The 14,428-nt window shown below is 39.6% G+C and overlaps 1 protein-coding gene across 8 annotated transcripts in view; it reads right to left on the bottom strand.

Annotated features, from left to right (window-relative positions):
• TMCO3 (transmembrane and coiled-coil domains 3) overlaps positions 1-14,428 on the bottom strand; it is a 34,439-nt gene that overhangs the window by 18,971 nt on the left and 1,040 nt on the right. For all 8 annotated transcript variants that reach the window (XR_010742985.1, XR_010742988.1, XR_010742989.1 and 5 more), the window contains exons 2-6: positions 11,409-11,951; positions 6,633-6,812; positions 4,811-5,002; positions 3,859-3,987; positions 794-886 (exon numbers count right to left, since the gene is read on the bottom strand). Coding sequence is in view for 3 of the 8 variants with exons in the window: in XM_066313768.1 (XP_066169865.1) it covers positions 794-886; positions 3,859-3,987; positions 4,811-5,002; positions 6,633-6,812; positions 11,409-11,855 (1,041 nt within the window). In the remaining 5 variants the exon portion in view is untranslated. The remainder of the gene's footprint in view (positions 1-793; positions 887-3,858; positions 3,988-4,810; positions 5,003-6,632; positions 6,813-11,408; positions 11,952-14,428) is intronic.

A 14,428-nucleotide genomic window follows, 5' to 3' on the forward strand; every position in this document is an offset into this window, starting at 1 on the left:
TTCTGAAGCAGCAGTTCACCTACTACAGTTTAGGAACCCTTGAATTACTGATTTTTATCTTGGACTATAGATGGACTAGAAATAGTAGATTAAGCTAAATGGTCATAAATTGTAACATATTTCAATTAAAGCTTTTCTAGTATCATAAACTCACAACCATCAGTTTAGGAACAGATCACACAGTGCAATTATTTACATAAACACAGTCTTCACATATTTGTAGCCACACTTACCACTATTAAAATTCTAGGTGGTTTATAACTTTTTAAATTGAGACCAAAAGAAACTGGTAGTTTTTGCTGAATTCTGATGGCCACATAATTTAATATTCCAAATTGTGTTAACATACTTGCTTAACCAGTTCATTAGCCAGTAGAGTATGTATTAACAATCCAGTATGTAAGTACTTTACAGTATGTAAAGTACTTAAACTTTCTGATTTTTTTATAACAGGAATGGCAAACATCACTGACACTCCATAACAGCAACTGCACATTATTGCATGTTAAAATAAAGCAGAGATGGACTGTCAAACTGTGAGAGGTTTTTCTAGTAATCAAACTGTTTTACTAAATTAGGGAGTAAATGTAGGATTTTTTGAGACACTGAATAAATAATGCTTTCCATTCTTTCCAAACTGCAGAAGCAAATGTCACATTTGTCTTTTCAAAAATGTACAAAGCTACACCAGTGTATTGTAGGAAGTGTGTAAAAATCTAAAATATAACTGAAATCTCCAGTTTCAGTAATTACCAATTAAATCCCTTAACGCAGAGATATTATGAAAAAATACCTTTCTTAATCTTTCAGGAGAAAATTCCAGACCAACTAGAAAGAGAGTGAAGAACACACCAAACTCTCCTAATGTCTCCACCTGTACAATAGACTTAGAAAAAAAAAAAAAAAGGAAAAAAAAATCAGTGCACAGCAGTCAACTTAGAATACAAAATTATAAGTGCACTACAAAACAAATTGATTCTCATTATGTTTCCACAGGTAGTTCACTTGCTGCTCATATGACATCAGAAGTCCCTGGGGCACCTTTGGAATGCAATTCTTTTTCCCATCACCTGGCTAATATAAGACAATAATTTGGTGGGAGAGTGCTGGTCACCCAATGTGCACATGTGCATGGATCTTGGTAAGTGCTGAGGAACACATCTGATCCAGGTAGCTTGGCTGGCAAAGCTGCAGATCGAGATGGAGACTGAACTCTCAGTGGGAGCCTGCAGCAAGTGTCAGTGAACTACAAGCCTTTGGCATAACCAAGGGCACACTGGTGAAGAAGACAGAGAGCCTTGTCAATGGTCAGACTGGGAAGTTTCCTTAAGAATGAGCTTACTTGCTGGTTAAAAAAAAATAGGTTATGTTTTATGCATGCACTATTAAATCTCCAAGGCTTGCATTCCAGAAGCTACTTGTTGCTAGTTACTTTATTGGTCTATTGGTGTAATCTTTCACCTAAACTGGGGCTGCTGTTCTGTTTTCCATCCTACAGGCTCCACACATCCATCTCTTAGACCAGCATAATTACCAGCCTTTGTGCTACAGAGAGAAGGATCCAGCAGGAAAAGTGGTTGTCTTCCTCATCACAACAGAAAAATGGGGATACTTCTGGCTGGCAATTGGTATACCCTCAGGGTTCAGGTCTCAGGCCAGTTCTGTTCAATAGATACATACATATATGGAGGATCATATATGGTGAACACACCACTCGCAAGTTTACTGGTGATAGCAGACTGGGAGGTGCTGTTGACTCTTTTGAGGGACAAGATGCCTTGCAGAGGGGTGTGGATACACTGGAGCATTGGCCAATGATTAGCAGGAGGAAATATAACAATTCAAAATGCTGATTCTGATCCTCCTAGGATGGGGTAATGACAGGCACAAGAATGGATTAGGAGAGGAGTGGCTGAAGAGCAGCCCTGCAGAAAGGGATCTGGGGCTGCTGGTGGACAGCAGGCTCAGTGTGAGTCAGCAGAGAGCTCTGGCAGCCCAGAGGGCAAACCCTGTCCTGGGGTGCATCCAACAGAGCATCACCAGTCACTCAAAATCATCCTGCTGTACTCAGTGTTGGTGTGGCCTCACCTGGAGCACTGTGTGCAGTTCTGGGCCTCACCATGGAAGAAGGATGTGAAGGTCATTAAACGCATCCAAAAGAGGGCAAAGCTGGTGGAAGGCTGGAAGAATGTCCTGTGAGGAACAGCTAAGGACTCTGGGTCTGCCTAGCTTGGAGAAAAGCAAGATGGGGGGCAACCTCATCATTCACTACAGCTTCCTGAGGAGGGGAAGTGGAGAGGGAGGTGCTGAGATCTTCTTACTGGTACGCATTGACAGGATGAGTGGGAACAGTTCAAAGCTGCCTCAGGAGAGGCTCAGACAGGACATTAGGAAGCATTTCTTTACTGAGAAGGTGTTCAAACCCTGGAACAGACTTCCTAAAGAGCTGATTGATGCCCCAAGCCAGTCAGCGTTTCAGAAGCACTTGGACCATGCCCTGAACAATAAGCTTTAATTTTTGGTCAGTCCTGAAGTGTTCAGGCAGTTGACCGGAATACTCTATTCTATTTTAAGAACCAAGTATTTCTTTTCTCTGTATTTACAGGCCAGAGTAGAAGATAAAAAGGTTTATCATCAATTACAGAAGTGGGGATGAAAACCATCTTCTCTGCCACATTAGACTCTGTTTGACTTCTCAGTTCCTCTGACATTCAACTTCTTTAGAAAATGAAGAAGAGACCAAAAACTAGAAACCAAATCAACATGAGTATTATCCAAATGAATAATGCTTAATAACAGCTCCCCAAGGAAAATGCATGTCACTTAAACTGTCCTAAAGAAACTTCTCTTATATCTGTTCTGACCGCATCATCTTCTTCAATGTAAGTCTCTTAAAAATTCGTTGTTGGGTCTCTTTCTCGTGCCAAGTTTACAAACTTGTTTCTCAGTCCAAGTAGTCAAACTTTTCAGACATTCTCAACCCAGAAATTATGTACAACACAGAGACTGAGATTATTTAATCTCTTCCAATACAAGATCAACAAAAACCTACAATTTCTACTACTCCCTACTTACTTTTGAGGTCAACAATAATTTTCAACACAAGCCCACACAGGAACAGATGTTGCAAAGACAGCAAGTTCCAAGTGGTTTCATGGCTATCAATGCAATAGACACAAGCAATTTAAGCAGGCATTACTGTGTAGCCCTAGCATGTGTTCTGTTTTGCCTGCTGGCTAACAATCTGTTAATGCACACCAGAGCACCCATCGGAACATGTCCAGCCAACCACAGCTCACGGTTTTGCAGGAGTGAAATCAGAGAACATGTGATGGAGCTAAAAAGGTTCAAAAGACTTCAGGAATGTGGTCAGGGTACTGGGAAAGGAATAGGGGGACTAGGGTGGATGAAAGCACTACAGAGGTGCAAAGTAACTCCCTAAAAAGCCAAGCTATGTTCCAAGCTATGTTCATTTAAAACTATTTGTTTTAAATGCTTCCTTCACTGTCAACACTGATGTTTTGCAAGTTTCTGTATATTTTATGTCATTTAAATAATTTGGCTCACAATTGTGATGCTTTATGATTAAAATCAAAAAGGAAGAAAGAAAAAACCCCTAACATAGAACTTCCACAACACACAACCTTCAGTTTTCACTTTCAACAATTGTCATAATTTTATAGGATAAATAAAGACTGAAAACAAAATGATTCAAAGACATAAAATTTGAACCCCTCCTCTTGTAAAGTTTCATGTTTGGGGATATCTCTTTTTTAAATACATTTGAGGTTGGCAATAACATATTCTTTTAAAAATTGCAACAAATTAAATCAGTCAATAAGTATCTTGCACACTTACCTTGATACTATTTAGTCCTGAGGGTCCTAAGAGTACTCCACAGATGATATATCCAAACATGGTTGGCAAACCTATAGTTGTGCACAGCCAGCCACATGGCAAAGACAATATTCCTATTGTCACAATATCCTAAATATGTAAGATTTACAAAAGCATTAATATAAAGGACACATAAATTTGGGATGAAATTGAAGACTATTATCTTTCAAAAGACAAATAGCACTATTTAATTTTAATAGTAAAATTAAATATAGACTACTTCCCATGAAAAGAAAACAAAACCTCTGTAATTAAGCTCAGTGCTGTTGTAGGTTGCAAGCACAGCAGTTTCTCAGATGAGGCAGATGAGGTACTGACTTTAAGCAACTGGGAGACTTTAAATCAATTTATACATATATTAAATATATTATAGAAAGTAGGCAATTTTCTGGGTGGAATAACACCTTGCATTAAAACAAGATGGTGAAACAGAACTGCTTTGGGTTTTATAATTAAAACAAAAATCCCAATCCAGTTATTCTATATGAAGCACAAATACAATCAAAACTCTACCATGTCTATGTATTTTCCAGTATCCCTTTCTTCATCACAAAGCACAACCAGATAAATTCTCTCTACTGACAACATGCAAGTGGCTTATTAAGCACAACAGTAGCTTTAACACACTGTAGTCTGAGAGAAGGGACAGTGCCCCAAAGGTGCAACAAGAGAAGTGGAATAAAAACAGAGAGGATTCATGTGGCATCATAATAAGTCTTGTGAAAACAAACCTAAGAGTAGGGAACGCATGGCTGAATTACCATAGACAGGGGAGTAATGAATGCTGATAACTCTGATAACTTCAGAGGGACAAATGCTGAAACGATACTCACTCCAACCAAGTAGTACTGACACACAAACTAATGGGACTAAATCCAAAAGTGAATTACAAGAATGTCTCTAAAATTATTACCTTTATGAAATGATGATCAGCACGAGGAATGGTTGAATCTCTGGGTTTAGTAAGGATATACTGATTGTTCTGAGAATCAATAAGCATACTAAGACCTAAGTCATCTTCCACCTCTCTTTTTGAAGCATTTCTTTTGGAGTTGGCTTCATCTTCTTCCACCCTTAAAACTGCTTCGAAGTTTACACCTCTTACCTTTAAGAAAAAGAGAACAATCAAACTAACAAAAAAAGAGGAGTCAATTAAGCATATCATAAAAAGGGAAAGACAATCAACTGTGCTTGAAGTTTCAACATAACCTGTTGACACCAACTAAAAATACTGCAGGTTTCTTCTCTAAAAATCTTTCAATCTCTTTATCAAAACTTGATGACTTTAAAAGTAACATTTTATTACCTTGAACAAAACCAATTGGAGACTATAAAGCGATATTCAGTTCACAAAAATCTGAGCTAAAGACTGCATTCTAAGTCAAGGAATCCTGTAAATTTGAAGGAGAGATTATGAGAACTGTTTCTATCTAGTTATTTTCAGGATTTTATTTCTCAGAACAGCAATTCTTGAATGCAAGTTGTAGTGCAGATTTTTTTTTTCATTTTTACCTGCTACACTCCACTATTTTGCTATATTTTAATACAAGCTTGTGTATCTTTATCAGAATACTGATGAGTGTATTAAAACTTCTCTATTCTAAAATCCCACCGTTTAAAAGAATGTTCCTTGCAATGACGGAGAAGCGCACAATCCTCCAGGTTGCACTTTATGATCCTTTTCTTTCACGGAAGGAGCTGGGAGCAGAGGAGCGGGGGGATGCCCGGAGAAGGCGCGGCGCTGGCGCTGTGGCAGTGCCCAGGTGCCGCAGGAGAGCGCGGCCCGGCGCCTGTCCCCCGGCGGGCCACGAGAGGGCGCTCCCGCCGGCCCGCGCCGGGCGCTGCCAGGAGCGCCTGCCACGGGGCGCGGAACGAAAAATAAACACTCCCCAACAAAAAACCCAACCGAACAAACAAAAAACCCCAAAAAGAACAACAGCTTGGCTCTCTGCTACAGAGAAACTGGTTTTTGCCTCCTCAGCACAACTCAAGAGCTCTGCTCACCTCGGGAGTCAACCTGGAAATCAGCAAGTATCTCCGAAGAGAAGAAGAAAAATAAACCGTAACCTGTGTTTATGCAAACAGGGCCAGTTTCGGAAGCCTATCTGAGGATGGCAGGATGGGACACTGGAATAAACTGACATATTCCTGCCTCCAGAGACACATAGCCTTACTGATCCTTACTTTTTATGTTGCATGATAAAACAGGATACCGTTTCATCATGCAACATAAAAACAAGGATCAGTGCAGGTAGGCCAAGGTACAAAACACAGAGGAAGTCGGATGTGGAAGAAACATCACAAACACATTTCAGGTCTTTTCTTTGAACAATATGTCTTTTCCCAGACTGTGAAAACCAACTGAAATGATTCTTGCTCTCCCATAACTTTCTCAAGACAATGAAAAAGTGGACACAATGCTTAACATGGTAACTCCGTATCCTGTCAAGTCCAACCATCCCAGTCCCCACCACCATAGAGATGCCGTATCTCTCACGGGCTGTATCAGTGAGATGGACTACACCTGTCCCTGTCAAAGTGGCAGCTGCAGGGAGAACTTTCAAATCAAAACCACAGAAATCACAAGCAAAAAGCAGCAATTACTCCTGTTTGCTCACTCTTTAACAATCACTAAAATCCTAACAAGTATAGAACACAAGAGAAACACAAAGTGCAAACACCAACCATAAATAAATGCACACCAATGAAATGACTGAGTATAAAGCATCACTTACAGATTTGTTGTCATCAAAGGCATGCTCTTCTATTTCCTCTTCCAATCTATCAGCTGCCTTCCTGACATCTTCCAGAATTTCATCAAGCATCGACAGGCTTTTGTTTTGGTGCTGCATGTTCTTAAGGGCTTCAACCTGGTGTTTTTCTGCTGCTAAGAGTTCAACATATTCCATTTCTTCCTGTTGAATTTTACAACACACAGATAAAGTGTTGGCAGGCCTTTGAGCAGAAAAAAACATTTGACATAAATGTGTGCTTCTTTTGACACGAAACATTTTATCAGTGGAATTGCAAAAGCAATACAGATGTCATGAAGATATTTAAAGACTGCTTTTTCTTGTGCCAATTTTCATTGGGTAAGTGGGTAAGAAAAACAACTAAACAAAATATCCACCAACTGCCTTTTCTATTACATTAAACAGTAGATCTGCCCCAAGGTTATGATCCAGAAAATACAAGACAGGATTTACTTTGAGAAACTCTAGGAAATATTTCAGAGCCAAATAAAGTTTAGAACTTCGTGCTTTTGAAGGGAAGCATAATACCTTGAAAGCATAGCTATACTATCTACAACAAACGAACAAATCAGATGTAAAGCACAATGAATCTTAACTTTATAAGCCCTTTTATAAACATAGGAAAAGGTCTATATAAACATAGGAAAAGGTTTATATTTTTCAAAGATTACAGTAACTGTGGAAACAGGAAGAAAAAAAGAGCTGGGGGAGAGATGAACAGCCAATCACTCTAGCCAAGCTTCTAGTTCATGTTTCCCAAAAAGCACTTTTACTATTAGAATTAAAATATGTGACTTTTCCCCCGATTACAGTTTGGGCCTCTTATCAACTTACACTGACAACTTCTGAAATTACTAGGTTTCTGAAGAAAAAAGAGAAAAATAGGCTAATATGGTTCGATATGGCGTGAAAATATTTCAGTGAATTCCCTGACAAAGTTATGTTGTTTCATTTTTCTTTGGATGTTTCAGGTTCAAAGAGAGAACTAAAAAGCTTAATTTACTCACAACTGGGCCTAACACCTTTTACATAGTTACCATTACAGTAACTAAACAGAATACTTTGTGTACGGACAGAGAACAACTTGAGGGGTTTGCGGGAAAAAGGTTCTTTCCTTTACATGCCTCCATTCTTTTAAAGATTGTTGAGAGAACAGCTGTGAGTAAGGAAACATACACAAGGGCAGCACTCTTTCCTTTCAGTTAGACTCAAGATTCTGAGAATACCTGCATGAGAGACACCCTTCTGCTCTTTTAGAAAGCCAATATTACTAAAAAGGAAAAAAAAAAGGAAAAAAATTTGCAAGGAATCTATAGGTTTGACTCAATTCCCAGAAAACACAAGTTTCTGCCTCCAGATGCCCTGCCCCTGCCACGCCCAGTTAGAAACCAGAGGTCTCCCATAGATTGTGTGTTTTATCTGCCTACCCTCCATAGATATCTTCAATAACCTGAGCTTATAAAATGGTCCTAAACACCTACACTGAAATATCAGGAGTGTCTCCTCCTCCACACATTTGCAGATGGACATTTTTCCCCTTGGAACCTGCAAGAACATGCACATAATTGAATCAATTCCTTGATGCCAAGACAAGAATATGTTCAGCACAGCCAATAACTGTAGCTGAACCCTTTAAAAATCCTGACAGTCAGATGAATGCCTCTGATTGTGATAAAACCACAGTACTGGTGTCTGTTGGGTGTTTAGAACTACCCTAGTTACACCCTCGCGGTGAAATTTACCCAGATCCCAAAATAACTGGAGCGGGGAAGAATGTAACCATTAATGTGCTTGGCCCAATGTCAACAGTTAGTTCTTATGCAACACATAAGTAGGAGACACAGTCACTCCCATACAGCCTAAAGGAAAAACATTTCCTATCTGCTGCTCTCTGCTAGCAGACATCGCTCGAAAGATGTAAGAAACAGCCCCCATATGAGCTCCAGATTCTCTGCTAATTCAGCAACAACTTAGAACACAAGATGAAACTGATAATGATTAGATTCTTTCCCTTCAAAAATGGAAGAGGTTTTGGGTACAAGGAGCCCATCTCAGTCCTTTCCATTGGCCAAGACAAACAGGCTGAACAGAGTTAGAGGCAAACTACCTAAAAAAATAATTCTTTAATTCCAAAGAAGTTAACTTTCTCTGAATAGGAAGGTAGAAAAGCTTTGAAAAAATAAGAGTTTAGCTGCAAGTTGCTTCAATTAATGGAGATAAACGTTTTTGTAGTCTATTGAAGTGGCATCTACTTCCACTGACAGACAAGTGTGATAGCAGTAGACTGGGATAACCAGTCTATATGTTTTTATGGTGTCCATAAAAAGCACAAGTTAATTCAAACATCCTGCTACGTGCTAAGCAGAAGTGCATCACAGTACAAACACTGTTCTGCAACTCAGGCTGGGATTGGAGACACTTGATCACGAGGTACATACCAAGCAACCTCTTAAGCAAAGTAATACAGATAAGGATTGAGCACTTAACAGGAACACCTAAAAACACACAAGCAAAATGAAGTAAGATTAAGTAAGACTTTGGGGCAAAGCTGATTCAGAATGCAGTTTTGCTGTTGCCCTCTACTATTTCATCAGAGATGACAAAAGCACATGCAGAAGAGGTTGCATCTTTGCAATACCTGCAAGTTATTTTTTCCTACCCATGTCTGATTGGAAGGCATCCAAGAAATTAGAAGCTAATTAAAAAATAGGTAAGATTTTGTTGTTTTTTCCTGAACTTCCAAACAGGATCCTGGAGCAAAAGAAGGCAGAAACCATCCTCAGTGCTTCTTTCTTACTTCCCCCTGTCCCACACCATGAATGATTCCATTACATCTTTTCACAGCAGCAGAATCAGCAAGAACTGCATCAGACATAAATATATATCCCAGCACTAATGACTTCCAAGCACTTCAACTCAGCAGAAATAAAACAAAGGGAAGAGTCTAGCACCTCCTACAGTATTTGTATTTTCCATTCACTCACTGTTTAAAAAATAGGTACTCTATGAGTATACAACAAAATAATCATTACAGTAAAATGAAACCGGGACAAAGTTTGACCTAATGTGTGTCTTATGAAGTAAGAACAAGTACAAAACAAGTGTATTCCACGCAATTTTCATATTTTTAGCATGCATTTTTCCACATCCTTTGCTTCCCTTTATATAACAATTATAAGGTTAGAATCACAAATATTCTGTTTAAATAATCACATGCATGGCATAAGAAGGAAGGTGCAAAAGACTGCTCACTCAAGAAATATTTAGATAATACAAAAAAAGCCTGCACAATCCACTTCTGCAAAAGTAAAGTTTTGACAGGACACACCTCTAAAACATATAATTGTACACAAAGACCTCCTTCTAGGAGAAGCACCATTCTCAAGTTCAAGGATAAATGACTCACTACTTTACAGTAACACTACTAAGAATTAGGTAAATGGGAAAGAAGGTTCTGGACACCCTCAGTGCTGCTATTTTACAAGCTCTGAGAATGAAAAAGGGTGAAAAATCAAGTAAAGCTCATGACAATTTCCATGAAATTTCCATGCAGCAGAAGCTACTACTACCATGAAGTATCAATATACAAGTCATATAAAGCAGTTCACTGGAATACATCTAGATCCAAATTATTCCCTTTTCAACTTTGTTGTACTTCAGTCTTCATTTCCACTGCACAGAATCACTCTAGTCTGCCAAGTTTAATCCCAATTTCTACTTCCATCAAGCTCATCTTGGCACTATTCACTGGACACCTTTCCCACACGTAATTTCTTTCCATCTTCACCTGTCAAGATCTGCAAATTCTTAGCACAAATGCCCTTCAGAGACTCTCACAATTCAAATGCTAAATGCCAATTACATTTTTGTTCCTTCTCTCACTCCCTTCTGCAAGGTTAGCCTCTTCTTTTGGAAGGCAGAAAACAAAGAAAATTCTTAATATATTCCTCCAGTGGTTGAGGGGTAGAGAAAGGAAAAGAGCAATCTAAATACCAAATACATTAAATTACATTTTCTTTCAATGGGAGACTTTCAGTACAGTCAGACTTTCAGTCTGAGCACTACCAAGTCCAGAAGACAATGGCAGATTGTGCTCAACCTAATGGGACATGGGAACTCAAACTTTCCATGAAGTATTTGTGTTCAACTGTTACTCATCTGTGCTTTTTCTTGGCAAAGTTATTTCAGCTGACTCTTTCTTGGAAGCACTGCTGTTCAAACCTGCACTTCTGAGGCTAGGAGTGCAATACTGAGTTTAAAAATCTAGTCACCTACTGTTTTGCATGTCCATTTTATCCATATCTATACAAACATGGAAATGAAAGGCAGCGAGTCATCCCGTTTTAACTGTGGACTTTGGCTGAGCAATTCTCATTTAAAATGGATAAAACAGTCAGTATATCCCTATTTGACAGCATTATTTCCACTCTACTAGTGCCACTGGCTTGTCTAGTGCAACTGTGCTATGTGCACTGATTAACTCTCCTAATTCCTCTCCCTTTAACATTATATTTGCCATAGGTCTTATGATTAGGCTTAGCTTTGAGGTAAGAACTACTGACTGTTAGTAAGTTTTAAGCTCTACACCAAAATTACTTGTAAATTTACTAATGGAAAAAAATACTTCATTAAACAGCAAACATTGCAAGTTTTATGTAGACACCCTTTTTTATTAAAACAGACTGAAACTGTGCCATAATGGAGTTAAAATCACGAGTAGAATATGAATACTGTAGTAGCAAACACAGGGAAACCAACCTTAATTGCAGCTTCTCTCAAGGCCTCCAGTCTCTGTCTACTGCTTTCTTTCATATTTACAACATCTTTGTAGTCACCTTGAAGAGCTCTCTGGAGGCCATGGATTGCCTGAAAGACTGAGTTTTCACTTTCATTTAGCTCCTTTTGGAAAATTTCGAAGGTGTGCACCTGAAAAAGTTTCTCTTCATCAGACAGTCCTGCATCCTTCTCAACTGCTCTTATGGCATTTTTTAGTTTGTTGAGAACAACGTTCTTTTGGCGAAGAAGACCAGACAGTTTTCTGCAGCTCTCCAACACCCACTGCTTCCTCTGAGTGATAACAGCTCCCTTCCCACGGTGCAGCTTTATTGCATGCTTCACTACATCCTCACGTTCTGCAGGGTTTGCTAAGGGGCCACAAGGCAGCGAAACTAACGTCCACAGGGAAATAAATCCAGTCGCCTTCATTCTTCACTTTATACTGCTCTTGGGAGAAACTGATAATCCACAGCTGCTCAAAGCTTTCTGCTACATGGTTCCTGCATCTCCAGTATGCACACCAGGCTGCAAGACAGTACCATTCAGTTAGCAAACATGGTAATGTTGGGCCATTAGGTGAAATGTGGGAAATAAATCCAAGACTGCCTCCTGCATCACAAGCTTTAACAGAGCATATATCGTCTTCTTCACTTAGCATTTATAAAAACCAAGAAACAGTCCAAGGTTACTGACAGATTTTTGTTTTCCCCTTGACTATTTCCTAGATAACATCTTGTTTTAAAAGCAGTGACTAGAAAGCTTAGTCACTTCACATGGTACTCATCTGCACTTCTCACATGAAAGAAAAGCCTTTAAATATATCAGGCCATGATGTCATAGGCTGCATTTCAACCCAGCACTAGAACTCATTATTCTTAGCTATCAGGAAATCTCCTGTCTCTTCTCAAACCTACCCTAAAACATTGCATCACAATTATTTACTATTTATAAAGTCTCAGAAGCATTAACAAACCCAACTGCACACATTCAACACAACATAATAAAAAAAAACTTAACTAAACCAGATTTCATTATAAATCATAATTGTGGAAGAAAGAACAGCTTTCTTTTTGACTTTTTCCAAAACTTCCTGGACTTCTGAATGCTCCTAGTTTGGATCAAAGACCTCCTTCATCCGAAAGGCTGCAGGGCCTTGAGGTACTTTACTTCAGAACCTATTAGGGATCTTCAGTGTTTCAAAGTAAATTATAAAAACACTAAATAAATCAATTCACAAGTTAATTTCCCAGCAACTACTTGAAGATCTATACTTAAACTGCTGCATTTAATTTTAACACCAAGCAGAATAGAATTTAAAAACTAATTTCCTTTCCTCAGAACTTAGAAGGAACTACTAACATTATTGCACAAAAAACCAAGCTTATTTTCTTTTTAAAAAAAATCCAAACAAACATAAAGACCCTCAAAAAAACCTTCACACCACAAAGTTACACACAACAACATATAAAATTCTGTACGTGGCATGCTAAAAACTCACATCACACGCAACATGTTCATAGATCATCAATACAGCAAGTATTTCCCTAAAAATTTAGTTACAGTCTTGATCATTGGGCCAGCAGCCTTAATCAGGAAACACAGTCATCTGGAAGCAGTCTGCCCAAGAGAAAATCTCCTTCTCCTTCAAGGCGGCAGCAGCCAAAATCCCAGATAAAGCCAGCCATCATCAATTCACAGAACAAGCTCTGAGCAACTTGGTCTCGTAGAAGATATCCCTGCCCACGGCAGAGGGGCTGGAGCCATTGACCCAGGCCATGCTGTGATTCCATGGCACAGGAACATGGCAAGCATAGTCAGGCACTACCTTCGTTTTTTAAATGCCCTCACATCTCTGTTTCACAGAGAAATGAGAAAATCTATCTGTGGGTTGGCTTATTTATCACCGCATGAAATGCAAGCCAAAGTAGCTACTAACAGTTGGCTGTGGGCAAGGGTTTAACGTCACAGAGAGCTAAAACATTTAAAATGAAGAACTGAAAGCGCAATCAAAGCAGCAAAAGCATATCACATCAGTCTAATGTCAATAGAATAATACAGTACTAACATTTTGGAACTGTGACAAAGCTGTGAGGCTTACTACTTTCAAGGAATTAGGAAAATAACGATCCCCACCACCCGGCAAAATTCTAGAGTGAAGTTAAAGGAAATATTTCTTCATATATACAAACTAACACTTTTCCTATTTAGTCGGCTTGGGGCAGAGATTTTACTAAATACATATTACAACCTATTTCTGCAAGAAAGAGGAAGAAGAAAACACCCAGCCTATGTCCAAGGTGAGTAGAAAACTCGACTGCATGTCTTATGTGGTAAATCAAACCACAAAACTAAATTTTGAGCAGAGATTTATACCAGCAAAGTGCTCTGACTGCTGCACTGTGCAAATGTAGCACTGCGGTTCACACATGGGACAGTTTTCTTTCAGTGATTTTACTTGGCTTGCAAAAACTGTTTAGAGGAGCGACACCTGGGGCAGCGCTCAAAAGCTCTTAGGGGAATAAAGATATCACGTACCAAAATAAATGCTACATTTTGTTACAGTGATGCTGAGCACAAAAGAAAAAAAGAAAACAAAAAGGTAAAAAAGCTAACTCTCCATTCACCACCAGTAAGTATCAAGTAGAAGGGAACTACTGTCGTTTGGAGTGTTCATTTAAGTAGCGTTTGCTTCCTGCTGGATTCCAGCTCATCTTCCTTCCCCCTTTCTCATTCCTGAACACGATACTGTAGCACCAGATTTCACCAAGCTGATAATACCGGACCCTGCCTGCAGACCCCTCCTCTTGCGGGTCTTCCACAGCTGCGGGTCCGCCCGCACTCGTCCCTGTCCCGGCCCCAGCCGCCCCGGGAGCCGCAGGGCAGCGGGGCCGCGCCCGCCCGGCGCCTCCGCCCGGCGCGGAACCACCTGAGCGCCACGGCAGCTCCCGGCCGCGCCCCGGGGCAGGCCGGCCGGATGGCGGGGCACAAGGGGAGAACAGAAG

This window comes from Sylvia atricapilla, chromosome 2 (genome assembly GCF_009819655.1).
Source record: "Sylvia atricapilla isolate bSylAtr1 chromosome 2, bSylAtr1.pri, whole genome shotgun sequence".
In the NCBI taxonomy this organism is placed as follows: domain Eukaryota; kingdom Metazoa; phylum Chordata; class Aves; order Passeriformes; family Sylviidae; genus Sylvia; species Sylvia atricapilla.